The sequence below is a fragment of the Mobula hypostoma genome, chromosome 12 (assembly GCF_963921235.1).
Source record: "Mobula hypostoma chromosome 12, sMobHyp1.1, whole genome shotgun sequence".
Taxonomy (NCBI): domain Eukaryota; kingdom Metazoa; phylum Chordata; class Chondrichthyes; order Myliobatiformes; family Myliobatidae; genus Mobula; species Mobula hypostoma.
The window spans coordinates 57,527,732-57,554,651 of NC_086108.1; the positions used below are offsets into that span (position 1 = coordinate 57,527,732).

The 26,920-nt window shown below is 40.6% G+C and overlaps 2 protein-coding genes across 4 annotated transcripts in view; one reads left to right on the plus strand and one right to left on the minus strand.

The window, feature by feature from the left end:
• LOC134354835 (DEP domain-containing protein 1A-like) overlaps positions 1 to 11,694 on the minus strand; it is a 40,001-nt gene extending 28,307 nt beyond the window's left edge. For both annotated transcript variants that reach the window (XM_063064196.1, XM_063064195.1), the window contains exons 1-3: positions 11,545 to 11,694; positions 4,160 to 4,425; positions 2,811 to 2,940 (exon numbers count right to left, since the gene is read on the minus strand). In XM_063064196.1, coding sequence (XP_062920266.1) covers positions 2,811 to 2,940; positions 4,160 to 4,425; positions 11,545 to 11,592 — 444 coding nt within the window. In that variant the 5' untranslated portion in view covers positions 11,593 to 11,694. The remainder of the gene's footprint in view (positions 1 to 2,810; positions 2,941 to 4,159; positions 4,426 to 11,544) is intronic.
• Positions 11,695 to 20,272: 8,578 nt separating this feature from the next.
• The window catches only part of lrrc7 (leucine rich repeat containing 7), a 661,225-nt gene continuing 654,577 nt past the window's right edge, over positions 20,273 to 26,920 (plus strand). Inside the window, exon 1 of one of the 2 annotated variants that reach the window (XM_063064200.1) lies at positions 20,273 to 20,463. The gene's annotated coding sequence lies outside the window, so the exon portion shown is untranslated. The remainder of the gene's footprint in view (positions 20,464 to 26,920) is intronic. The other variant, XM_063064198.1, reaches the window with a different exon arrangement.

The following is a 26,920-nucleotide window of genomic DNA, read 5'->3' on the forward strand; positions in this document are numbered from 1 at the left end:
GCCATGATGGAATGGTGGAGCAGACTCAATGGGCTGAATGGCCTAAATCTGTTCCTATGTCCTATGGTGTTATGGCAACATTGTTTTTAGTTACCCAGAAATGCAGTAGCCTTTCTTTTATTAAACACAATATTTCTCCAAATCTAAGGACATCATCATGAAGATACGTTTTAAATCAAGCATTGTTTGAGAAGTTCACAAAGCTTCTATCTCTAAGTTTCTCATTTTCATTACAAATCTAACAGATCTAAGCTTCTTTTCTTAAAAACATGAACAACATACCTTAATATGTCAACCATTAAGCTTGAAAATAATGCAGAATTTCTGAGAAAATGCAACCCATACACATTTGGCATTCCAGTACTTGGTAATCTCACACATAATGTATGCAGACTGGAGTGGGAACTTTCTTATTAGAGCCATTCCAAATCCCTGTTATGTGTTCGATTATGTGGTGAGGCGACAGCAAACCACACAAAAGAATCTGCACCACTTTTGGATATTACAAATGATCCAATAATGGGTTGTGGACAACATTCAGAGGCAATCTGTGTCTAAAATTTTGGAACATCCGGCGTTTACAAAAGCATAGAACTCCTCTAGCTGCTGATAGGTGAGCAGGTGAAATGAATTGAACCGGAGCAGGCCATAAAGCCTTTGAACCTACTCTATTATACAAGGTTATGTGGGATTCTATGTCACAACTATTTTGTCACTGGTTTTCATATTTCTGATTCCCTTAAGGCTCTCAGCAAATGATTTCTGCATATATTCATCTTAGATAGCTGACAGTTTCTGACCCAGAGTTTAGGACTCTCCACTGAGAAGATAAGACCATAAAACATAGGAGCAGAATTCAGTCATTTGGTCTGTTGAGTCTGCTCCATCATTCAATCATGGCTGTTCCTTTTTTCCCTCCTCTGCCCCACTCCTGTAACCTTTGAAGCCATGTCCAATCAAGAACCTATCAAGATCTGCCCAACGACCTGGCCGCCACAGCAGCCTGTGGTAATAAATTGCACAAATTCACCACAAGATGCAGCCTCTTGGTCAATCACCCTCAGAATCCTGATGTTTCAATGGTAATACTTGAATAGGGAAGACTAAAATGTTGCTTAAAATGGAGATACAAATATATGAGAAAGCTGGAAAGACAATAGCAGAATTAGAGGTTCTTGAAAATTTTAGCCAATAAAGCTATTCACTTTGCATTGCCTTAGACTTTATGTCAAATTATTTTCCAGAAGGAGACATGGTTGAAGTGGTAACTATTAAATGTCACGCGATTCGTAAATTAGTGACCATAAAACCATATTATGCTCTTACCCATCCCACATACATCTTACTACTTTCGTACTGGCACATTTGACCCCAAAATCAATTTTGACCATATATAAAGGCAACACATGCAGTAGATGTAAAATCAAATACAGCTTTTGGAATTATATTAGTACATTTTATGTATTGCACTGTACAGCTGCCATAATACAACAAATTTCATGACATATGTTTGTGATAATAAACCCGATTCTGATTGTGCCTTAATCATCACCCCCTCCTCCACTGCTGAGTTGGAGTATCAGGAACTGGTGAACATAGGTTTAAGGTGAGATGGGAAAGGTTTAAGAAGAACTTGAGGGGCAACTGTTTTATTATAAAAACATAAAGGGTGGTATGCAAACAGCTACGGGGAGCCACAGTTGAGAGCTGAGTTCCAGGTGGGGACCGAAGGTGGACAAACCGCCCTAAAAAGGACACGACATGTTCCCCCACCAGAGGTGCTACCCTTCCCTGACACCCCATACACCCGGCAAATGGGACTAGTTTGAACGTCGTGGACCAGTTAGGCCAAAGGGCTTATTTCTGTGCTACATCATTCTACATGCCATATGCTGTTTCTTTACCTTTTTACCTGTATTTGTTCTCCTTGGCTTTCACCCTTACATAAAGCCTTATAGTCCTCAAGTCCTGCTTTTTTTCTTTTTAAAAATTTCCCATTGTATAGATGTAGACTAACCTGCAAGCAGATGCTCTTACTCCACCTTTGCCAATCATGTCTTACTTTTATGAATTTGGCTTTGCCCGACAAGACCCTTATACTTTATCCCTGATCTATCCGCATCTTTTTCCATATCCACATTGAAATATATGAGTTTATGACCACTGTTTCCAAACTCCTCCCAAGCTAACACTTGGGGCCACATTCCCCATGGCAAGGTCCTTCCGTCATTGGTCTATCTCTATATTGTGATGAAAACTATTTGTGGACACACTTCGAAAATTCTACCTTGAACCTTTTATGCCAAGGCAATCCCAGTTAACATCTGAGAAATTGAAATCACCTTGTACTATAACTCTTATTAAAAATCACATTTCTTTGCTATTTGTCTAAATATCTGTTCTCGTCTATTACCCGTTAATTTTTATATATTATGTAATACACCCTTCTGTTTGTAATCTTTAACTGAAGGCCTTTGAGGAGTCATCTAGGATACCCTCTCTCATATTAAAGAAATAAATTCCTTGACCAACAGTGCAATGATAGAGGCATAAAATATATTGAAAGTTCAGGGTGGAATGCAAATCAAACAGATACAACTACCCATAATTTCAATTTATAATGGAAACAAAAAAAAAATAAAAAAATCACATAATAGGATTTGCAAAGGTAGAATTATCTATCTTAAAATGACATTACTGTAATAAAACAATTGTACTTCTTTCTGGAAAAAAATTGTAGTTTTGAAAATAAGTTACTCGTGTAACCCATTCAATAATTTCTAGATCAAAAAAAGTTAATCCAATAATACCTGAGGAATTCTAGCCTCCTTATGCAATGGACAAAATTCACTTTTCTTCATGTTGCTCATTCCAGTTGTATTTTTTTGGTAAAATGGAGGATGGCTAGGAACAACTTTCAATGGGGATGTAGCAGGAAATCTGTTTAACAGAATATTAGTACATTATTTTCATCAAAAGATATTATTGAAGATAGTAAATGAAGCAAATTACTAGTAACTGCATTTATGTAACAACTTTAATATGGCAAGCCATTTCGTAGAAAATCTGACTGAGGAGCAAGAAATATTAGTTACATCACTTGAAATCTTGATCACAGTTGGTTTTAAATATCTGAGAGGATAAGGTAGCGTGGAGATTTATAGAGTGAATTACAAATCTTGGGCTTAATAGCTGGAGGCATGACATCAGTTGAGAGCTTAAAGTAAAGGAAAGAAGGCCAGAATAAGAGGAATGCACATCTCCTGGAAGACTGCAAGATTGGAGGTTACAAATATTGGAACAGCTGAGACAATGAAGAGACTTGAAGGCACCTGAAATCAAGGCATTTGCAATGGAAGCCAGTGAAATTTAACAAGAAGATATAATGGATGTATAGTAAGATACAGGATGACATCAGGTTTATGAAGACTACTATGGGGCACCACAGTAGTGTAGGGGTTAGTGCAATGCTATTACAGCTCAGGGCGTTGGAGTTCAGAGTTCATTTCTGGTGCCATCTGTAAGGAGTCTCTGTATGTTCTCTCTGTGAAATGAGTGGGTTTTTCCCGGATGAGCTGGTTTCCTCCTACGGTCCAAAGATGTGCTCGGTAGGTTTATTGGCTACTGTAAATTGTCCTGTGATTAGGTTAAGGTTAAACTGGGGACGTCGGGGATTGCTGGGGCAGAGAGGCTCGAAGGATCGGAAGGGCCTAATAACTGCACCTCCGAAAGATAGCAGAAAGAGAATAAGGACAGTATTCGGTAGGACTGAGTGACAGTATGAAGTGACAAACGGAGAGTCTTATAGATGCAATATCAGGTCTACTTTCAGGCCAAATGTTTCCAAGATTGCCAGCTATCTAGTTTGGCCTCAGAGTGGCCAGGGAAAGTAATAGAGTCAGTGGTGGTGTGTGGGTGATTAAATTTATGGCAGGGTCAAAAAATTTATCCCTTTACCCAAAATAAAGGAATAAAACCTTGACATGCACCGTATATCACTATATTAACTAGATACCCCACTCAGCACCAAGGGATTTCACTGTATGCATTAGCCTACAGTTCAATCATGATTGTAAAATAACTCATTATAAAGCACTCTCAGATATTCCAAGAAATTCACAAAAAATATTCAGATGCAGGATTCACCCCCTTTTCTTACCTATATAACTGACTGTTATCATCCACATTCTCCGCTCCCCATCTTCCTTTTATATCCTCAATCACACGGTTCTTCAAAAACTTTCTTAACAGTTGCAGAGTTTGCTGTCTAGTCACATCTGGCCCAAAGTTACTGTTATTTCTCAGCAGCTCATGCAGCCAATCAACTGCCTCGGAAGCAGTGAAACAATTATTGTACTTTTTCAAGCGCACACAATGTTTCTTCAAAGGCATTCCTGCCCGAAACAGCTTGATTAATTCATTCCACTGGAGAGAGAAAAAAATAAAGAAAACACATAAATGTTATCGCTTTGTGACATTTGAATTGCAATACACATGTAAAATTAAATCTGAAGTACAACATAAAACAAGACAGAAGAAAATACTTCCAGTTTTCAAGCAGTAATTTCAATAATGAAATCTATTAATTAAATGTATCCTGAACAAGGGCAACACATATCAGTCACTTCACTGACTGCATCATCATAGATGTTATTAGTGATTTCTTTGAGAGTAATAATAGTCACAACTTCAGACCAACATACAGTTCCCGATACATTATTTCTCAGCAAATACAGATTCCATAACTTTTCTGGTGTCTCACACTTTGCATTGATACATTTTCTGAGAAACAATCCTTTCTATTATTGTAAGTGAATAAAGAATTTTTCTCATTGCACTCCCTTTCTAATGGATGGTTATTTTATATTGTACCTCCACTTCTGCAGAAAATGTTCATGAGCTGATATTTCGGATTCTCAGGATTTGTACATAGTGACCTCACATCTTCTACCACCTATTAATGTAATCTCATACAAGAATGTCACTATTCTAATTTACGAAAGCTCCTTTTACTGATCACCCTTGTATTCTCAGAATAAACTACACGGACTTCTGGTCTGGGAAGTCTTCATATTATAACATTGCTATTTCCCAAATCCTTCCATAGCTCCAATCCAATCTCCTTTAGCCCTTCAACTATTGCACTTTTGCTCCTGTAGATTTCTTGTTTTGAATAGTACATAATGAGCGGACAAACATTCAGCTGCTAAATACCTAGTCACATAGAAACTACATAGAACCATTTAAAAAATAAATTAAAAAAAACAGACTACAAAACACATTTCACTGATAAACCAATTTAAAAAATCTGCCACCTAATGTTGAAACAGTACCTTTTTAATTTTTTTAAAAATACATCTCCTTTTATGCCCTCTGTGATTGCCTTCTGTCCACAGACTTCCAGCCAAGCAGAGCAGGAACACACACAAAAAAACACCAGTCAGCCAGTGCTGCATGAGTTCGAGATCTTAGCACTGGAACTGACCAAGTCCTCAGAGCTGATGAACAATGTTCAGCTGAGCTAGTTTTCTGAATGCCCAAAATTTAATGGAAGTTATGGCTAACATAACAAAACCTATTTATTCCACCAGACTGCAGCTATGTACAAACCATATGACAGATTCACAACAATTTGGTTAAATTGTAAATTATCATTGAAAAGATCTATTAAGTTACCTGGTTATATCAAAGCCTTACAAAACAAAAAATGCTGGTATCAAACTAGACACTTGATTTAATAAAGAAAAATCAACCCGGCTCAGAATCATATTTAATACCACTAGATATGTCCTGAATTATTTTGTTTTGCAGCGGCAGTACATTGCAATAGACAATAAAAACTATAAATTATAATAAGGAACAAATACATATAAAATTAAATTAAATAAGTAGTGCAAAAAAAAAGTGAGCTAGTGTACATGGGCTCATTGTCCAACCTCGAGTATTTGTCCAGTATTTCCCTCTTGAAGGTAGCAATAAGAAGAGGGCATATCCTAGGTGATGGGGGTCATTAATGATAAATGTCATCCTTTTCAGGATATCCTCGACGCTGGGGAGGCAGGTGCCTATGATGGAGCTAGCTGAGTTTGCAACTTTCTGCAACTCTTTCCAATCCTTTGCAGTGGCTGCTCCATACCAGACGGTATTGCAACTGGTTGGAAAGTTCTCCATGGTACAGCTATAGAAATTTGAAAGCGTTTCTGGTGACATACCATGTCTCCTCAAACTCCTAATGAAATGTAACCACTGTTGTGCCTTCTTTGTAATTGCATCAATATGTCGCCCAGGATAAATCTTCAGAGATATTGACACCCAGGAACTTGACATTTCCCACTCTTTCCACTGCTGATCCCTAGATGAGGACTGGTGGTTGTATCCTCAATTTCCCCTTCCTGAAGTCCACAATCAATTTCTTGGTTTTACTCAGGTTGAATGCAAGGTTGTTTTTGCGACACCACTCTACCAGCTGATCTATCTCACTCCTGTATGCCTCGTCGTCACCATCTGATATTCTGCTAAAAATAGATGTCATCTGCAAATTTATAGATGACATTTGAGCTGTGCCTATATGAAGTCCTTTGCATTAATATCTATAGATATGTCAAAATAGGGAACGCTGTCTTTCAAAGTTCAAAGTAAATAATCAAAGTATGCATAAGTTAGCAAATACTATCTTGATATTCATTTTGCAGGCATTTACAGGAAAAAAACAATAGAATTTTACGAAAAATTGTACATAAACAGACAAGGACTGACAAACAGCGATGTGCAGAAGACGACAAAAAGCTGGAAACAAAAATGGTACTGAGAATATGAATCTTTGAAAGTGAGTCTGTAGATCATAGAATCAGTTCAGAGTAGTGGTGAATAAAGTTATCCACGTTGGTTCAGGATCCTGATAGTTTTAAGCTAATAAGAACATAAGAAATAGGAGCAGGAGTAGGCCATCCAGCCCATCGAGCCTGCCCCGCCATTCAATAAGAACATGGCTGATCTGTCCGTAAACTCAGCTCCATCTACCTGCCTTTTCCCCGTAACCCTTCATTCCCTTACTATGTAAAAATCTATCTAACTGTATCTTAAATATATTTAGTGAGGAAGCCTCAACTGCTTCCCTGTGCAGAGAATTCCACAGATTCACCACTCTCTGGGAAAAACAGTTTCTCCTCATCTCTGTCCTAAGTCTTCTCCCTTGAACCTTGAGGCAATGTCCTCTATTTCTAGCCTCACCTACCAATGGAAACAACTTTCCTACTTCTATCTTATCTATCCCTTTCAAAATTTTGTATGTTTTTATAAGATCCCCTCTCATTCTTCTGAACTCCAGAGAGTATAGTCCCAGGCGACTCAATCACTCCTCATAGGTTAACCCTTTCATCCCTGGAATCAACCAGGTGAACTTTCTCTGCACTGCCTCCAAAGCCAGTATATCCTTCCTCAAGTATGGAGACCAGAACTGCACACAGTACTCCAGGTGCAGTCTCACCAGTACTCTGTATAGTTGCAGCATGACCTCCCTGCTCTTGAATTCAATCCCTCTAGCAATGAAGGCCAACATTCCGTTTGCCTTCTTAATAACCTGTTGTACCTGCAAGCCAACTTTCTCTGATTCATGCACAAGCACTCCCAAGTCCCTCTGCACAACAGCATGCTGCAATCTTTCACCATTTAAATAATAATCTGCTCTTCTATTATTCCTTCCAAAGTGGATGATCTCACATTTACCAACATTGTATTCCATCTGCCAGACCTTGGCCCGCTCACTTAACCTATCTATATCCATCTGCAGACTCTACACATCCTCTGTACAATTTGCTTTTCCACTCAGTTTAGTGTCATCAGCAAATTTTGCTATGCTACACTCAGTCCCCTCTTCCAAATCAATGTAAATGGTAAACAGCTGCGGGCCCAGCACCCCACTCACCACTGACTGCCAACCAGAGAAACACCCATTTATACAAAACCTCTGCCTTCTATTGGTTAACTAATCCACTATCCATGCCAATACACTTCCTCCGACTCTATGCATCCGTATCTTATTTATAAGTCTCTTGTGCAGCGCCTTATCGAATGCCTTCTGGAAATCCAAGTATACGACATCCACCTGTTCTCCTCTATCCACTGCACTCATTATGTCCTCAAAGAACTTCAGTAAGTTTGTCAAACAGGACCTGCCCTTTCTGAATCCATGCTGCGTCTGTCTAATGGAACCACTCTTTTCTAAATGTTCCTCTATTCCTTCCTTAATGACAGTTTCAAGCATTTTCCCGACTACAGATGTTAAGCTAACTGGCCTTAACGTTTCTTGAACCAGTTCTTGAACTGTTTGAGAATAACTGTTCTTGAACCTACTGGTATGGGACCAAAGACTTCTCCCTGGCACTACACTATTCTCCAGACCACCTGGACAGTAAAGGTACCCATGTCAGACAACTGCTTATTGACTAGGGTTCTGTCTTCAATATAGTGGATTCTGGTTAATTGGGACACATCGGGGACCAGTACATTTTGGCCCCATTAAACGGCTGCTCCAATTAGCTGAAGTTTCATGGAAATAATTAAAAAGGTATAAGAAAGGAAAACTACCATTAAAACTGAGTAACAAATTATGTATTCAAATGATATACAGAATAAATTATAACACTATCCAGACTACTACAGTACTAAAAATGTGTATTAGTTCCTAATAGTTATCAGCAGAAGAATTGACAAAATCAGCACAGACACCTAGTGCAGTGAGTGGACTGCCTTCAAACAATGCTTTTGAAAATAGCATCCTCCAAATCTTCATTTTAATGTGTAACATTCAAAATGATCGTTAATACCTTCAAATTCTTTGCAGCTCCTAAGCTTTGCAGCTTCTTGAAGTAGAGAAATCATTTCATTTTCACTCCCAGCCATTTCTGGCATCTCCAACCCTGAATGCTTGAAACCACAGTGAGCAAAACAGCTCTTCATTGTCTTCACATAAAAGTTGCTGGTGAACACAGCAGGCCAGGCAGCATCTCTAGGAAGAGGCACAGTTACCTTTTGGGCCGAGGCCCTTCGTCAGGACTAACTGAAAGAAGAGCTAGTAAGAGATTTGAAAGTGGGAGGGGGAGGGGGAGATCCAAAATGATCATGGGACTGGAGGCCTAGGGAGAAAGAAAAAGGGGGAGGGGGGATATGAGAGGATCATGGGACTGTCCCATGATCCTCTCATATCCTTTTTGCCAATCAACTGTCCAGCTCTGGTTCAATCCCTCCCCCTCCTGTCTTCTCCTATCATTTCGGATCTCCCCCTCCACCTCCCACTTTCAAATCTGATACTAGCTCTTCTTTCAGTTAGTCCTGATGAAGGGTCTCGGCCCGAAACGTCGACTGTACCTCTTCCTAGAGATGCTGCCTGGCCTGCTGCGTTCACCAGCAACTTTTGTGTGTTTTGCTTGAAATTCCAGCATCTGCAGATTTCCTCGTGTCTTCATTGTCTTATTGTTTATTACTCACTAATTATCAGTGACAAAAATCACTGCTTTTTGACCACAAACGTGCAAGTGATGCTATTTAAAAACAGTTCACGCTAACCATAGTGAAGTGTCTACGGCCACACGATGTGCACATGACCGATGTGAGTTAGAAATTATTTTTCTACGGTCTCTTGTCCTAATTAAGTAGTATAGTGTCTCAAATTAACAAAAGGAATCTGGGCTATTTTCCTGATTTGTTTTTGTTCTTTAAGAGTTATCCCAAATAAATGGCTGCCCGATTAACTGGAGCCCACTATAATATCATTCCAAGCAAACCCATCACCAAACTCTGGAATTAAAATCTCCCTCTGCAACTGAATCTTTGATTTTCTGATCAATAGGCCACAAGGGTAGTCACCAACACCTTTACCATGATTTTTCTAAACGCTGCTGCTCCACAAGGTTGCATCCTCAACCCTCTCTACTCATTGTAGTCTCATGCCAGGCTCTGCTCCAACTCCATCCATGAAGGTTTTCAGATGATACCATAATAGCGGGCACATCTCAAACAACCAATACCATGCTTATTGCCTTGATGAAACCAGTTAGAATGCTCTCCCCTGCGCATCTATCAAAATTTGTCAAAGTTTTACATACATACATCATCCAAGATTGTTTAATGTCATTTCCAGTACTTAAGTGTAAAGGAGAATGAAATAATGGTAACTTCAGATTCGATGCAGCACAAAAAAAGATAAAGAACACAATAACAATAAAAAACAAATATAAATACAAAGGATTGCTTATATATGTAGATTGATTGTCTGTACGTTAGGTGACTGACTAGAAATGATAACGTAGTAGTAGTTGGGGTGTAGAGGTGTCGATCAGTTAGGGAAAGTAACTGCTTTTGAGGCTGGCGATCCAGGTGTGGATTCTATGTAGCCTGCGTCCATGAGCAGGGTGGGTGGGATCCTTCGTGACATTACTAACCCTTTTCCTGCACCTTTCTGTCCTCGATGGTGGGTAGGCTGGTGCCAGTGATGTGTTAACCTTCCTGCCTGTCGCAGAACAGGTTCCATACCATGCTGTGATGCAGCTTGTTAGGATGGTGTCTACTGCGCATCTGTAGAATGATGTGAGTATAGATGTGTATAGTCCAGTTATGAACATCCGGTTTTTGATGACATGCTGAATCTACGTGGAGGGCCCGGTCTTGCCTTCTTTGTGATGACACTTGTGTGGACAGGACCTCTGATATGATGGTACCAAGGAATATAAAGCTACTGACACTCTCCACCTGGGACGCGCTAATGAGGACCTGCTCACTGATCTCCGGACTTTTTCCTTCTTAGTCTATAATTAGCTCTTTGGTTTAGCAGTGCAATGAAAAGCACACCATCTGTTATTCAAATAATGAAGTTCTCTAGGTATGGCCCGGGCACACAGAACAGAATACGAAACCAGGCAGTTTAAACCTGGCTAAATACTTTCTCACCAAGCTGGAACGCGAGATGTCATCAGGCATGTGCACAGAAACAGGAAATGTCGGGAGCTCAACGTCAGGTAGTGCCGTGAACAACGATCAGAACCGTGAAAATACCTGTGGTGTTGTTTCGCAATCCATCATTCGGGGTTTTTCTTTTGCTCCCTACTTTTATTAAGTTCACCGGCACTCTGGAGATGTTTCAGCTCCTACAAGGACCACTGACTGTTTCGTAAATCATTTTAATTTTGGTCCCACATTGGACAGGCATTATCGGTGAAATTGTCTTGCGCTACTTCTAATTTACAACGACTGTCAAATCCCAATATCTTGATATTACCCAATACAGTAAATGATTATGAATTATATTCACTCACAATCGCCCTTTTTTGTAAAACAAAAAGTTAACTTCTCTTTTAAGCGACCTCTTTCCAAACAGTTCCTGATGTAATGCTGTGTGCCCACCCGATGTGCCCACGCCAATAAAGCGCTGCTCTCCAATGGGGAAAACGTTCTCAACCCTGCTCCTATTCTGGAGCCCAATTCCTCTCCAAAACTAAGACAACTTCTTCGTCAAGAATGTTTTTTTCCAGATATCATGAAATAACTTACCAGCTTCGTAGCCCTATACGGCCCCGGCGAGATAATCCGGCTTTCCATATCCTTCCAGTTGAAATTCAAATCCGGCAATGATCAGTGATAAACCCGCTGGCCATTTCCAACCACAGAAGCCGGAGACAACGGCGAACACCGAAAGCAAGCTTCAGCCATTGCGAGTGTTTGAATCCCGAACGCGAACGCTCTCTCACTGCTCATTGGCTGAGACTCCCACGTGACGTCACCAAATCGGGAAAGTGACCGTTTGTTGCTCTGTGTGTGTGTGTGTGTGTGTGTGTGTGTGTGTGTGTGTGTGTTAGTTAGTTAGTTAAAAATCCAAGAGCTTTTCTTTTACAATTTCCGTAAATTTATTACTGCAGGAAGTCCAAAATATGAAGGCTAGAAATAGTCGGCAGATTAGACACAAGTGCAAGGAGTTAAAGTGGCCACCAGATAACCTTGTGAAAATATTTAATGTTTTTAAGTATGGTGGAATACTATTACAGAGTTCTGAGTTTACGTCTGAAATTGGTCTCTGCTGTGAATCAACTTCCCAAAAGGTACAGTGTCCCTCAACAATTTTTCCTTTAGCTCCTCCCACTTTCTCCAGACTTGAATAACCATGGGCACCCCATGGCCCCCAGCTATGCCTGACTTTTCCTTGGTTATGTACAACAGTCTATGTTCCAAGCCTTCTTCCTCTTCTTGGGCACCCTGCTTTGGCTCCCTGCCTGCTCTGGATTTTTCATCTCCAATAGCTGACAAGACATCAATCGGTTCAACTTCAGCACTCCTCTCTCCTTGAATTTTACTCCCTCTGAACACACTGGCCTCCACTCTCTCTGCACTAATCCCAACCTTACTATCAAACGTGCAGACAAACAAGATGTTGTTGTAATGAGGCACACTGACTTCTACCTTGCTGAAGCCAAGTGCCAATTCTCAGACACCTCCTCATACCTACCCCTTGAAGAGGGCCCCACTCAGGACCATCAGAAAACTGTCTTCGACACCAAGACTGACCTCATCAACTCTGGAGAACTCCCATCCACTGTCACCTAACTCATAGTTCCCTTACCCCACATTGCTTGCTTCTACCTCCTACCCATGATCCATAAACCTGTCAGGTGGACCATTGTCTCTGCCTGCTTCTGCCCCACTGCACTCAAGTCCTCATAACCTGACTCCATTCCATCCCCTTAGTTCAACCTCTTCCCACCTACATCTGTAATACTTCTTATCCCCTCTATCTCCTCACCAACTTTAAATTCCCTCGCCCTGACTGCCTCATTTTCACCATGGATGTCCAGTTCCTGTATACATCTCTCCCCCATCATGAAGACCTGAAAACTCTCTGCTTCTTTCTTAATAAATGAACCAACCACTTCCACTCCATCACCACCCTCCTTCATCTGGCAGAACTGCTCCTACCTCCTCAACAATTTGTTTTGGCTCCTCCAACTTTCTCCAGACTTGAGGAGTAGTCATGGGCACCTGCACGTGCCCCAGCTATGCCTGCCTTTTTGTTGGCTATGTAGAATAGTCCATGTTCCAAGCTTACCCTGGTAATGCTCCCCAATTCTTCCTCTGCTACATGTACTACTGTATTGGTGCTTCATGCACTCAGGCTGAGCACGTCAATTTAATCACCTTTGCCTCCAGCTTCCACCCTGCCCGTAAATTCACTTGGTCCATTTCTGACAGCCCCTTCCCCTTTCTCAATCTCTCTGTCTCCATCTCTGGAGACAAACTATTGACTGCCATCTTTTATCAACCCACCAATTCCCATGGTTATTTTGGCTGTACCTCTTCCCACCATATCTCTTGTACCACGATGAGGCCACCCTCAGGATGAAGGAGCAACACCTTGTATTCCATCTGGGTAGCCCCTAACTTGATGGCATGAATATCAACTTCTCCTTCCAGTAAAAAACAAATCCCCCCCCCCCCACCTCCTGGGTCTTCTCCTTCCCTTTCGCCCATGGTCCACTCTCTTCTCCTATCAGATTCCTTCCTCTCCAGCCTTTCCTACCCACTTGGCTTCACCAATCATCTTCAAGCTATCCTCTTTCCCCTCCCCCACCTTTGTATTCAATCATTTTCTCCCTTCCTTTCCAGTCCTGAAGAACAGTCTGGGCCTGAAACATCGACTGTTTATTCACTTCCATAGATGCTGACTGATCTGCTGAATTCCTCCAGTATTTTGTTTGTGGTGTTTTGTATTTCCAGCACCTGCAGAATTTCTTTGTTTAGGTGCAGTGTTAACTGGATTATACAGTATTTATATCATCACTTTGCTTTGGGTGCCCTGTGTTTTGAACAGAAATAGCGCATGTCTTTTCATGTTTTCCCATGCAGGCACAATTTCTACCTGACTACAACCACTCCAAAATGAGGCTAAACACAGGCTGAAGAAGTAAACACCTCATATTCCACCTGGGTAGCCTCCAGTTTGATGGCATGAACATAGATTTTCTAACTTTGGATAATTGCTCCTCCCTCCCCATTTTTTTTCTATTCCCCATTCAGGTTACTCTCTCATACCTTCTCATCTGTCCGTCACTTCCCTCTGGTTCCTATTCTCCTTCCATTTCATCCAATGTCCTCCCCTATTAGATTGCATTTTCTACAGCCCTTTATCTCTTCCACCTCTTACCTCCCAGCTCCTTACTTAATTCCCCCTCTCTCAGCAACCTTCCTACCTTCCCGTTCACCTGGTTTTACATATCACCTGCCAGCTTGTACTCCTTGCCCTCCCCACCTTCTTATTCTGGCTAATAACCCCTTCCTTTCCATTTCTGATGAAGGATCTACTGTTTATTCCCCTCCATAGATCCTGCCTGACTTGCTGAGTTGCTCCGGTATCTTGTGTGTGTCACCCAGGGTTCAATAGTTCTTTAGCTTTGAGGAGAGGAGTTTCAATCAGATTTCAAGAGGGAACTGATAATAATGCCAATTAAAGTGGGGAGTTCGGTGGTCATTGATTTATTGGGATCAGAGTTGAAGGAGAAGAAGGTAAATCGTAAGGACAAGGTGATTTAGGTGATTGGGTGTGGTGAGTGAAAGAGCATTATAAATTTGGCCCAGTGGAAAGGAAAAGGAAGAGAAGTTGCAGAGAGAGATCAGATAGTTTCAATATTTGTATCAGAAATCCATGAGAAAAATAAGTTCTGGCAATTGATGAAAAGGATAAGGTAAGGTAATATACCTTAAGATAAGGTAAGGAAGGATAAGGTAATATAATTTATTACCTCGTCATTCAACACCATAATTCCTTCAGTACTGATAAACAAGTTTCAAAACCTGTGCTGCTGTACCTCCTTCTGCAACTGGATCCTTGACTTTCTACTGGGACACCACAGTCAGTGGGGATTGATAATAACACCTCCTCAGTGACTGTCTATACAGGTGTGTACTTAGCCAGGTGCTATACTGTCACTACACCCATGACTGTGTGGCAAAGCACAATTCAGATGAAATCTATAAATTTGCCAATGAGACTGCTATTGGTAGAATCTCAGTTGGCAATAAGGAGGCTTACAGAAGGGAGATAGATTGTCTAGTTGAGTGGTGTTGCAGCAACAACATTTAACTTAATATCAGCAAGATCAAGGAAATGATTGTGGACTTCAGGAAGGGGAAGTCAGGAGAACATGTACCAGTTTTCATTGAGGGGTGAATGGTAGAGTGAATAGGTTTAAGTTCCTGGGTGTCAACACCTAACCTGAGCCACCAAATTGATGACTTGTGAAAAAAGCGCACCAGTGGCTCTACTTTGTTGGGAGTTAGGCGAGACTTGGAATGTCACCAGAGACTCAATGAAATCATAGATTACAGTGGAAAGCATTCTGACTGGCTGCATCGCAGCCTGGCGTAGAGGCTCCAACACAAAGGATCACCAGAGGCAGCTGCAGCTCCGTCACAGTCTCAAGGCACCAGTGAGAATATCTTTAAAAGGCAGTGCCTCAAGATGATATCATCCATCATAAGGACCTTCACCATCCAGGACAGCCCCTCTTCTTGTCACTACCATCAGGGAGGAGGCTGAAAACAGGACCTCCAGGGCAGTAATTGTGGGATTGCAGCCCGTGCGCAGACAGGGAGGATAAGAACAGAATGATTTGGCAGGTGAATGCCTGGCTGAGAAACTGAAGCAGGGGCAGGGTTCCGATTTACAGATCATTGCGATCTCTTCTGGGTAGGTACGACCTGTACAAAAGGAACCAGTTACACCTGAGCCTGAGAGGAACAAATATCCTTGTGGGGGCAGGTTTGCTAGAGTAGTTCGGGAGGGTTTAAACTAACTTGGCAGGGAGATGGGAACCAGCGTCATCGGTAGTTGGTTTACAATCAGAGGCAGTGTGTTGTGAGACTGCTAGCAATGAGAAACTAATGATAGGGCAAAATTTTAGTCAACAGGATGAGTTGCAATGTAAAAGGCAGACCAAATCAAAAAAGGGTGAACACAGGACTGAAGGTGTTATATTTGAATGTGCACAGAATACAGAATAAGGTAGATGAACTTGTAATACAGTTACAGACTGGCATGTTTGACATTGTGAACATCACTGAATCATGGCTGAAAGAAGATTATAACTGGAAGTTTAATGTCCAAGGATACATGTGTATCGAAAGGACAGGCAGGAAGGTAGATGGGGTGCCCTGGCTCTGTTGGTAAAAAATGAAATCAAATCATTAGGAAGAGGAGACATAGGGTGAGACGGTGTTGAATCATTGTGGGTAGAGCCAATAAATTGCAAGAGTAAAGAGACCCTGATGGGAATTTTATCCAACAATAGTAAGGATGTGGTCTGCAAATTACAACAAGAGATAGAAAATACACGTCAAAAGGGCAACGTCACAATAGTCATGGGGGATTTCAACATGCAGGTAGATTGGGAAAATCAGGTTGGGGCTGGATCCTAAGAGGGGGAATTTCTAGAATGCCTACCAGATGTTTTTTAGAACAGCTCATGGTTGATCCACTAGGGGATCAGTTATTCTGGATTGGGTTTTGTGTAATGAACCAGAAGAATAGAGAGTTTAAGGTAAAAGAACTCTTAGGAACAAGTGATCATAATATGATCCAGTTTACCCTGCAATTTGAGAAGGAGAAGCTAAAGTCAGATGTATCAGTATTACAGTGGATTAAAGGGAATTATAGAGGCATGAGAGAGGAGCTGGCCAAAATTGATTGGAAAAGAACATTGGCAGGAATGACAAAAGAGCAACAATGGCTGGAATTTCTGGAAGCAATTTGGAAGGCACAGGATATATACAAGAAGTATTCTGAAAGTGGGATGACACAAATGTGGCTATTGAGAAGTCAAAGTCAACATAAAAGCCCAAGACAGGGCATATAATAGAGCAAAAATTAGTGGGAAGTTAGAGGGCTGGGAAGCTTTTAAAAACCAACAGAATGCAACTAAAAAACTATAAGGAGAGAAAAGATGAAATTGAACACACATAATATGCTGGAAGGACTCAGCAGGCCAGGTAGCATCTATGGAAAAGAGTAAACAGTCGAGGTTTTAGGCTGAGACCCTTCATCAGGACTGAAAGGAAAGAGGAGAAGTCAGAGTAAGAAGGTGTGGGGAGGAGAGGAAGAAGTACAAGCTGGTAGGTGATAAGTGAAACTGGGAGAGGGTGAAGTGAAGGGTTAGTTGGCTGCTGGTGACTAGTGGTATTCCACAGGGGTCTATGTTGGGACAGTTTCTTTTTATGTTATATGTCAATGACTTGGCTGATGGAATTAATGGCTTTGTGGCAAAGTTTGCAGATGATACGAAGATAGGTGGAGGGGCAGGTAGTTTTGAGGAAGTAAAGAGACTACAGTCGGATTAGGTGACTGGGCAAAGAAGTGGTAGATGGAATACAGTGTTGGGAAGTGTATAGTCATGCACTTTGGTAGAAGAAATAAACGGCAAACCACTTTGATTGGGAGACCTCTTCATTGAGTACCTACGCTCTATCTGCCAGAAGAAGCGTGATCGCCCTGTAGCCACCCATTTTAATTCCACTTCCCATTCCTATTCCAACATGTCAGTCATGGCCTCCTCTGCTGCTGTACTGAGGCCACGCTCAGGCTGGAGGAGGAGCACCTTGTATTCTGTCTGGATAGCCTCCAACCTGATGGCGTGAACATCAATTTCTCGAACATCTGGTAATGCACCCTTCCCCCTTCACCATTCGTCATTTCCATTTCCCTCCCCCACCTTATTTCCTTACCTGCCCATCACCTCCCTCTGGTGCTCGTCTCCCTTCTCTTTCTTCCATGCTCTTCTGTCCTCTCCTGTCAGATTCATTTTTTTCCACCCCTTTATATCTTTCACCAATCAACTTCCCAGCTCTTTACTTCACCCCTCCACCCCTCCACCCCTCCCGGTTTCACCTATTACCTATTACCTTGTATTGTTTTTCCCCTACCCCGCCTTCTGACTCTGATGACTCACCTTTTTTCTGCAGTGCTGATGAAGGGTCTCGGCCCAAAACGTTGACTGTTTACTCTTTTCCATAGCTGCTGCCTGGCCTGCTGAGTTCCTCCAGCATTTTTTGTGTGTTGTTGACATTATATTCCCTTAATTTGGATTTCCCTCAATAGGGAAAATAGTGTGTTTGTTTCTCCTCTGTTAACTTTTTGAACACCTTATCTAATCACACCTTAATAAAACCTAATGTTATGCAACTCTTCTTTTTTCTGCAACTCAGTAAGACACGGTGTCATTCTAGTGAAGTATGATGCTTAAATCATTTTGGATAGGTTCGCTTTTCTACTGTACTGATGAGGATTTTCCAAGGTGCCACTCAGCCGATCAACCCATTTCGGTTTGTGCCCTTCCTTAGTGGGAAAACAGATTCTGCCACCTTGAATTTGCTGGTGGGATGGATGAGAGTGGGGAACTGAAACCTCTGTCTTAAAATTTTTGCTCCAGACCAATGTACCAACAGTGTAATGTCTAAAATATTTTCATAAAATATGTTTTTTGACACATTGGCATTATAAAATAGTCTAACCATGCCCTACAGCTTTAAATAAATCGCATGACTCAAGTGACATTGTCAACCGATAGAAGTCTAGTTCAGGGCTATCACTTTGGATATTACATTAACAATCAAGTAAGGCTGCAGGGGGCAGTAGTGTTTAACTGTGTTTACTCAATCTTACCAGGATAACGAGCCTGTAATTTACATGAAATTAATTCTAAAACATCTTAGTTGGGAGACCACTGGTCACAAAGTACGTTTATGTAAATGATCGCAAATAACGACTACTTTTGAAATTTTAGAAAATAAAGGGATGCTGGGTTTAATCCAGAGTTTAGGTGATGTATTTCGGGAAGTCAAGTGCAGGAGGAAAGTATACTGTACTGCGATTGGAAGGAGACTGAGAAGCACTGATGCACAGCGGAATGTTGAGACGCGATTCCTTAGCTCCCGGAAAGTGGCAACACAGGTAGATGTGTACAAAGGAATTGGATGGCATGCTTGCGTTCATTGATTAGAGTATTGAATACGTACGTTGGTAAGTCATGTTATAGCTGTATAAACTTTGGTTGGGCCATATTTGGAACACCGTGTGCAGGTCTGGATGTCACACCATAGGAAAGATCTGGATTCATCGGAGAAGATGTAGCAGCTTGCTCGATTGGTTTGCTTTAGGAGAGGGTGGAGTGCTTGGATTGTTTTCTCTGGAGTGCCAGAGGCTGACAGAGATCGTCTCCTCCCCAGGATGGAAATGGTAAATGCTAGGGAACATAGTAGGTTTAAAGTGTGTGTTGGGGGGTGGGGGCGGCGGAGGGACGACACTAGGAAGGAGTTTCATTGCATCCTGGAGAGTATAATTGACTAATGTGAATCTGAGGGGGGAAAGAGATGTGCAAGTTTTGTTTTACACAATGTCTGGAAGGTGCTGCCGGGGAGTTGGTAGAAACAGTTAGGATAGAAACGTTTCAGAGGTACCGCAGATTGACCATGTGCAGGCAAATAAGATTAATTCGAATGGCATCGTGGTAGTGTAGATATGGTGGGCTAACGGACCGGTTCCTGTGCTCTTACTACTTCCATGGATGGAGAAATGCAGTATGTATTCTGTTTTAACATTCGGGGTGTGGTGGACCGAAGTCGCTTTTTACTCTTCAACTACAAGGTACTCGAAACAAAAATAAACCTTTAAAAACTTTTCTATTTCTATTAATAGTTTTACTATATACTATTTCATTAGCCAGAAATTTACAGTATTGGGTATTTAAAAATGTGTAACGATCTCTTCACTGTCGTCGCCTTTTTGAGAAATACACGTTTGCAAGTCAATTTCCCAAATTCAGGTGCCTGATGTTAATTCATAAACCTAGTTTATTTGAAATAATATTAGGTGACGCGAGAGCAACAAGTTACCGTTGGGAGGCTATCGGTTCTAAACCTAGATACAAATAAAGAAAACGAATCTGCTCTATCAACACAATGCACTTAACTGAAGTGTACGAGTGACAAGTCCCAGGATTCTTCAATATTGGCAAGCCATGTAAAGACCATTCCGATAACACCGTAAGTAACTCATTGGAATGACGCTTCGATTGAAAAGCCAATCGTGGTATGAGTTGGGCAAGACTTCGGTAAATAAATGGCGTGATTGACGGCCTAATTCCAATTGAACGTTGAATCCGTTCCCACGAGCCGCAGGATAGTGCTGTGGTCGTGAGAACACACCTATAAACCGCATTATGTTTGCGAGCATCCAGGAAAAAGTAGTAATTGGGAAATCTGGTGAATGTCTGTGTAAAAAAATGTGTTAATATCCAAATCATATAATTGGAGAGTGAAAATTGCAGTTCAATCAACTTCGTTATGATCCTGGATTGAGAAGGAAATGCACATTAGTCTCATCTCCGCTGCGACCTTGGGAGCGCGTACAAATATGTAGAACACCGCTAAACGGTAGGTTTGGTGCAGTTTAAATTATTACCACGTGGTTTCGTGTAGATTACAGATTTAGCAACAAAGTTTAATTTTAAATCGCGTCTTACCAACAATAAGATGCCGATGACTCTGAAGGTGATATATTGGCGTCAAAGGGGATCAGGTATGTGCGGATCTCGTATCGAAGAATCGGGGACTCGAGCAACTGTGGTTTGACAGCGGAATACCGGTTTACCGATTCGCGGATTTTTGTTGTGATCTTTTGATCGGTTTTCAGAATTTTTGTATTGACATGTTACAGGAATATAAAGGATGAAATACTTAGTCATAAGGAAATATCTTATTTATATCTGATAATATAGTTTTGAACATGCGGAAAATAAGTACGTTTCTCTTAATATGGCCGTGATAGTCAAATTTAACTAAGTCTTATACTTGTCTGATACTGGAATGGTATGCCATGGCAACACGATACTGTGAATTTTCTTGACTCTGCCCCCCCATCGGGATTTTTTTTTCTCTTTTCCACCCGTTTAACAATCGAGATTAGAAATGTATTTTTTTGCGTTATTATAACGGCAGCAGTACAACTGGAATTAGATTTTTGAGGACTAATTATAGAGGTGTTTATATAGAAGCATTGTAGGTGCACTTCAATTGTCCACCCACACATTGCAGTTTTGCCTTATGCTGCGAGGTTTATACTTGTTCCAGTGAAAATTCGCCGTGTGCTCCCAGCGCTGCAAGGCTTCAAAGGAGTAAGCTCCCACCGTGATTGTCCGCAACTTGGAATTAGCTACAAGGTCATTCATTTTGCTACTGATTGTAGAAGATAAAATTTTAAAATGAAGTACGTCTCATTAAATACGCATCAGAAATAGACGAAGATGCAGTGATTCTAGACATGGATGTCTACAATGTCAAACAGTAGATCTAAGGAAAATATGCCGGGAACTGACAAGTAGATCCATATTCATAGAACATAGAACAGTACAGCACAATACAGGCCATTCAACCCCTCGATATTGCGCCGACCTTTTAACCTGCTCCAAGATCAATATAATACCACCCTCCTGCATAGCCCTTAATTTTTCTTTCATCTATATGAGAGTCTCTTAATGTCTCTAATTTATCTGCCTCTAGCACCATCCCTGGCAGCATGTTCCATGCACTCACCACTCTATATATAAAAAAAACAAAACCTTCCTCTGACACGCCTCTTTATTCTTTTCTCCACACCTGAAATTATGTCCTTTCTTATTAGCCATTTCCTCCCTGTGGGAAAAGGTATTGTTTGTCTACTCTATGAAGATATCTAATCTTATAGTCTCTATCAAGTCTCCTCTCATCATCCTTTGCTCCAGAGAGAAATGCCTAGCTTGCTCAACATTTTGTCTGACATGCTTTCTAATCCAGGCAGCATCCTGGTAAATCTACTCCGCACCCTCTGTAAAGCTTCCACTTCCTCCTTAAAATGAGACCACTAGTACTGAACACTGCTCCAAGTCTGTCTGTCTGTATCTTGTTTTACGGCGGTTGGCATCCAGCTTAATGGTACATTACCGCCACCCTCTGCTCCAGAGTGTGCACTAGACATACATTCTAAATCCCTTCACCCAATCGCGTGCACACACACACAAACCTACACTTCACCCTCCCATCTTTGACCATCCTAGTATCCTATTCCTGTTTATTCGTCATATTCTATAAAAAACCCCTGTACCCCTTAAAAACGCTAAAAATACCCGGACTTGTGCTCTCTCACCCATGCCCAGCAACCCTTTTAATGTGAATTCCTGCATCCCCAACTCCCTTAATTTATTTCTCATCATCTCTCTCTGTATCCCATACTTCCTGCAACACAAAACTACATGTTCTACTGACTCCTCTTCCTGACATTCCTCACACAATCCTGTCTGGTGTTTCCCTATCATTTTCAATGTTTTGTTTAATGCACAGTGCCCCAGCCTTAACCTAGTCCACACAATTTCCTCTCTTCTGTTTCCATTACCTATCCTAGTAACTGCAACACTCTTTTGTATTTGATATAAATGCCTCCCTTTCCCCTCCCTGTCCCATCTTTCTTGCCACATTTGGTTGACTTTTTCCCAGATTACACACTTAACCTCTGCTTTACTGATACTAATGTGCATTTCCACATTTTCTTTCTTTAACACCCTCTTTGCCAACTCATCCACCCTCTCATTCCTCTTCACCCCTACATGTGCTGGAACCCATAGAAATTTTACCTGACCTCCCTGATTTGCAATTCTTGTAACTAACTGAAGGACTTCATAAAGTACATCTTGCCGACTGTTTGTGTGAAAAGACCTTAAACTTGCTAGAACTGAGGATGAATCTGAACATATCAATGCTTTGGCTTGTCTGGCTTTCTGCACCCATTGCAACGCAACCAACACCGCCAGCATCTCCCACTGCTCCAAGTGTGGTCTAACGGGAGTTTTATAGAGCTGCAACATTACCCAGTGGCTCTTGAACTCATGAACTCAGTTCCCCCGAACGAAGGCCAGCATTCAATCAGAAGTACTATACAACAACCAAATGTTGTTGAATATTAAGTGGAGAATTATATTGATTGTAACTGTACTTGAACAAATTCAAAGCTGCCTCAGTAGGTTGTATGGCAAAAAACCTGTGCAGAATAATTAACCACCTGTTTCCTGACCAAGCTGTTCCAGCAGAATCTCAGCACCTAGTGGCTATTTCTAGGAGCCTTTATAGTTAACTTCTTTTTAATCATCTCTAAGGTGATGCCTAGAATACTTCACATGTAATTAAATACTTCTGAAGTGAGTTAATTCATCATTGCAGTGTGGGTACCTGAGAATGTTTCTCCCTCTTACCATACTCCAGCAGAGGAAATATAGTTACCACATTTATCTCTCTGCAAGCTCTCTCTCGGTCTTAGGTTTGCTTTCATCTGATCACCTTGCAGTTTTCAGAACTCTGAAGAATATTGGTTTATTCTACATACTCTTTTCTCAGGATAAGCCCTCCATTGCCAGAAAACAAACTTTCTTGTACTGCCCCTGAGCTGAATATATCTTTCCTGGAATAAGGAGACAAATGCTGTACATAGATCTCATGCTAAATTCCTGCAGCAAGATTATTGTGCTCTTGTATTCCATTGCCTTTCCATGAAGACTAGTGTTCTATTTGCTTTCTTATTTACTGCACCAAATGTAAACATTCTCGGATTAATTAGATAGATTGAGAATTCAGATCAATGAGAGAGAAAGAACACTTCAATGGTATGAGGTTACAAATACTAAATATTAAAACATTAAAGAAGCAAGAAGTCATTAGAATATTAGTAAAGCAATGAGTCACACAACTTTCTGCCTGCTGACTGATTTGGAGACCTCAAGCATCCTGGCAGTGTTCATGATCTCTGTCCAAGATGGTCGACGAGCTAGCTTATTCTTAGAGTTAATAAGACCACAAGTTTTTAATTTTGCAAACAACTGTCAATTAATTTTAAGACTAGTTGTCCTCCTTTTTAAAAAGAAGACTGTTATTCATTGCACCGGGATAGGGCTAGTTTTTGTTATTCCTGAAAAACATTGTCTTATCTTACTGCCATATGTCTTTACAGCTAAATGCTTTCAGGCCTCATGATTTCCTTGTAGCTGCATGATTTGATGAACCAAGATTTACTTATTTTTTTAGATGAGCCTGTACGTTCAACCTGAATGCTTTTAACTGACAAATTCACTATATTGCAGACATACTTTTAACCCTTATGCAACAGGTACTAATTGATATGACTGCACCATTTGAATGACCTAGCTTTTTCCATTCTTCCTACCAAAGTAGGAAGTCTCCCATTTCTCATTGGACTTTATCTGTTATCTTTTTACCCACACAATTACATTCACTCAGTTAGTTCACAGGCATTTTGTGTCATCCTTAATTTGCCCTTCTATTGTCAGAAAAGGTCAATACCTTAAAGTTAGCCACAGCCACCCAACTGGTTACAGCTTGTCAACTTGAAAACAATAAATTCATCTCTACCCTTTGTTTTCTTTCAGTTAGCCAATCTTCAATACAAAATAATATTAACTTTAATTCTATGATTATTTGAAAAGCAAACTAAAACACAGTTGCTCAAATTCTGAAATATAAGTAGAAAAATGCTGGATGTAGTCAACTATTCAGGCAGCATCTGCAGAGAGAGAAAGAAATGGAAATAACAATTTGTTGATAACCTTTCATCAAAACTAGGCTAAATCGGCAAGTAAATTATGTTTCCCTTTCCATAGAAGCTGCGTGATGTTTAAATATTTCCAACATTTCCTGTTTCCATAAATTCTGAAAGGATACCTTTGCTTTTAGTAGTCCAAATACAATAGATACACTGGACCTCTTCTAACTATTCTATTAATATATGCTCAAAAAACACTGACTGTAATATTTCTTCTCTAAAACCATGTTGACTTAATCAAATGTACTTATAGTTTCTAATTTACTTTTTTCTTCCTTTCTTGTGTAGAAAGTTCAAATTTATTGATATGGACATACGTACACCCAAGATATAAATACTATCAAAATTTGTTTTTTGCAGCAGCACAATACATTACAAACATACAGTACTGTGCAAAAGTCTTTGGCACATGTAAAAAAGATGTAAAGCGAAGAAGCTTTCATAAGAAATGAAAAGTTTCTAAATATCAAAAAAATTACTTTAAAGAGCAGTAAACAGTAAAAAAAAACTAAATCAAATCAATATTTGGTGTAACCACCCTTTACCTTTAAAACTCTATCAATTCTCTTAGATACACTATCATGCAGTTTTATAAGAAAATATGCTGGCAGGTTGTTCCAAACATCTTGGAGAAGTTGCCACAGTTCTTCTGTAGAGTTTGGCTGTCTTGCCTGCTTCTGTCTCTCCAGATAATCCCAGAAAGCCTTGATGATGTTGAGATCAGGGCTCTGTGGAGGCCATACCATCTGTTGCAGAATTCCTTGTTCTTCTTTTCACTGAAGATAATTTGTTATGACTTTGCCCATGTGTTTGGGGTCATTGTCCTGTTGCAGGATGAAATTGGGACTGATAGACACCTCCCTGATGGTACTGCGTGATGAATGGAATTTGCTTGTATTTCTCATCATTGAGGATTCCATTAATTCTGACCGGATCACCAACTCTATTTGCAGAAATGCAGCTCCAGACGTGCAGAGAACCTCCACTACGCTTAATGTTTGGCTGTGTGTAGTGCTCTTCTCCGGATAAATTGCTTCCTGTTTGAGCCAATAATTCTAAATTTTGACTTGTCAGACAAGAGAACTTCCTGCCATTGTTCAGTACCCCAGTCCTTGTGTTTTTTTTTGCACATGTGAGTCTCTTGGCTTTGTTTCCACTTTAGAGGAATGGCTTTTTGGTGGTAACTCTTCTATGAGGACTACTTCTGACAGGACTTCTCCGGACTATAGAGGGGTGTACTTCAGTTACAGTGGTTTCTGTGAGTTCAGAGATGATATTGGCACTGGACTTCTGATTTATAAGGGACCTCAGTTTAATGTATTTCTCATCCGCTGCATTCAGTTTCTGTGGCCAACCACTGCATTTCTGATCCTCAGCATTGCCTGTTTCATTGTGTGTTTCTTCAAATGAGCTTAGACAGCACACATCTGGAAACTCCTGCCTGCTGTGAAATTTCTGCTTGGGAGAGACCTTGCTGATGCAGGGTGACCATCTTGTGTCCTGTCGCTATGTTCACTCTTGCCATGGTGTAAGAATTGATGATTTGAAGGTTAAATTGTCATATCTGTCACACCTTCACCTTTTCATCTGGTTGTGCTTCACCCAGTTTCATTTCTGCTACACCTGTTTCTGTTTCAATTAATCAGTTTAGTTCATTCAACTCATTAGCACCTGTTATCTTTGTTTAATCATGCACTGGGCTATGTACCTACAAAGTAATCAAGGTCTTATTTGAAAAATGGTCTATTACTTATTATGTTACTATTCTGTAATGAAGTACCATTCAATTTTTTGGAAGATGTTTGGAAATCTAAAATTTGCTCTTTTCTACTGACACCCTAATGCAAAAGATAAGCATCTTAAACAAAATTTCTATAAAAAATCTAGAGTGCCTAAGACTTTTAAACAGTACTGTGTTAATGTAAATTGATATTAATATAAATTGCCCATTACTTTCACACAAGATGAAGTAAACATAATAACATTAGTGCATGTTGAAGGGGAAAAAATAAAAGAAAGATATTCTAGGGTAGTATTAAGGTTTTTCCGGTTGGTTCGAGAACCTGATGGCAGTGGGGAAGAATTGTTGTTGAACCTTGATGTGTGGGTCTTCTGGCTCCTGCACCTCCTGCCTGAATGGCAGCAATGAGAAGAGGACATTGCATGGATGGTGAGCCCCTTAATGATCGATGTCACTTTCCTGAGACATTGCCTCTTTTATATGTCCTTGATAGTAGGGAGAATTGTACC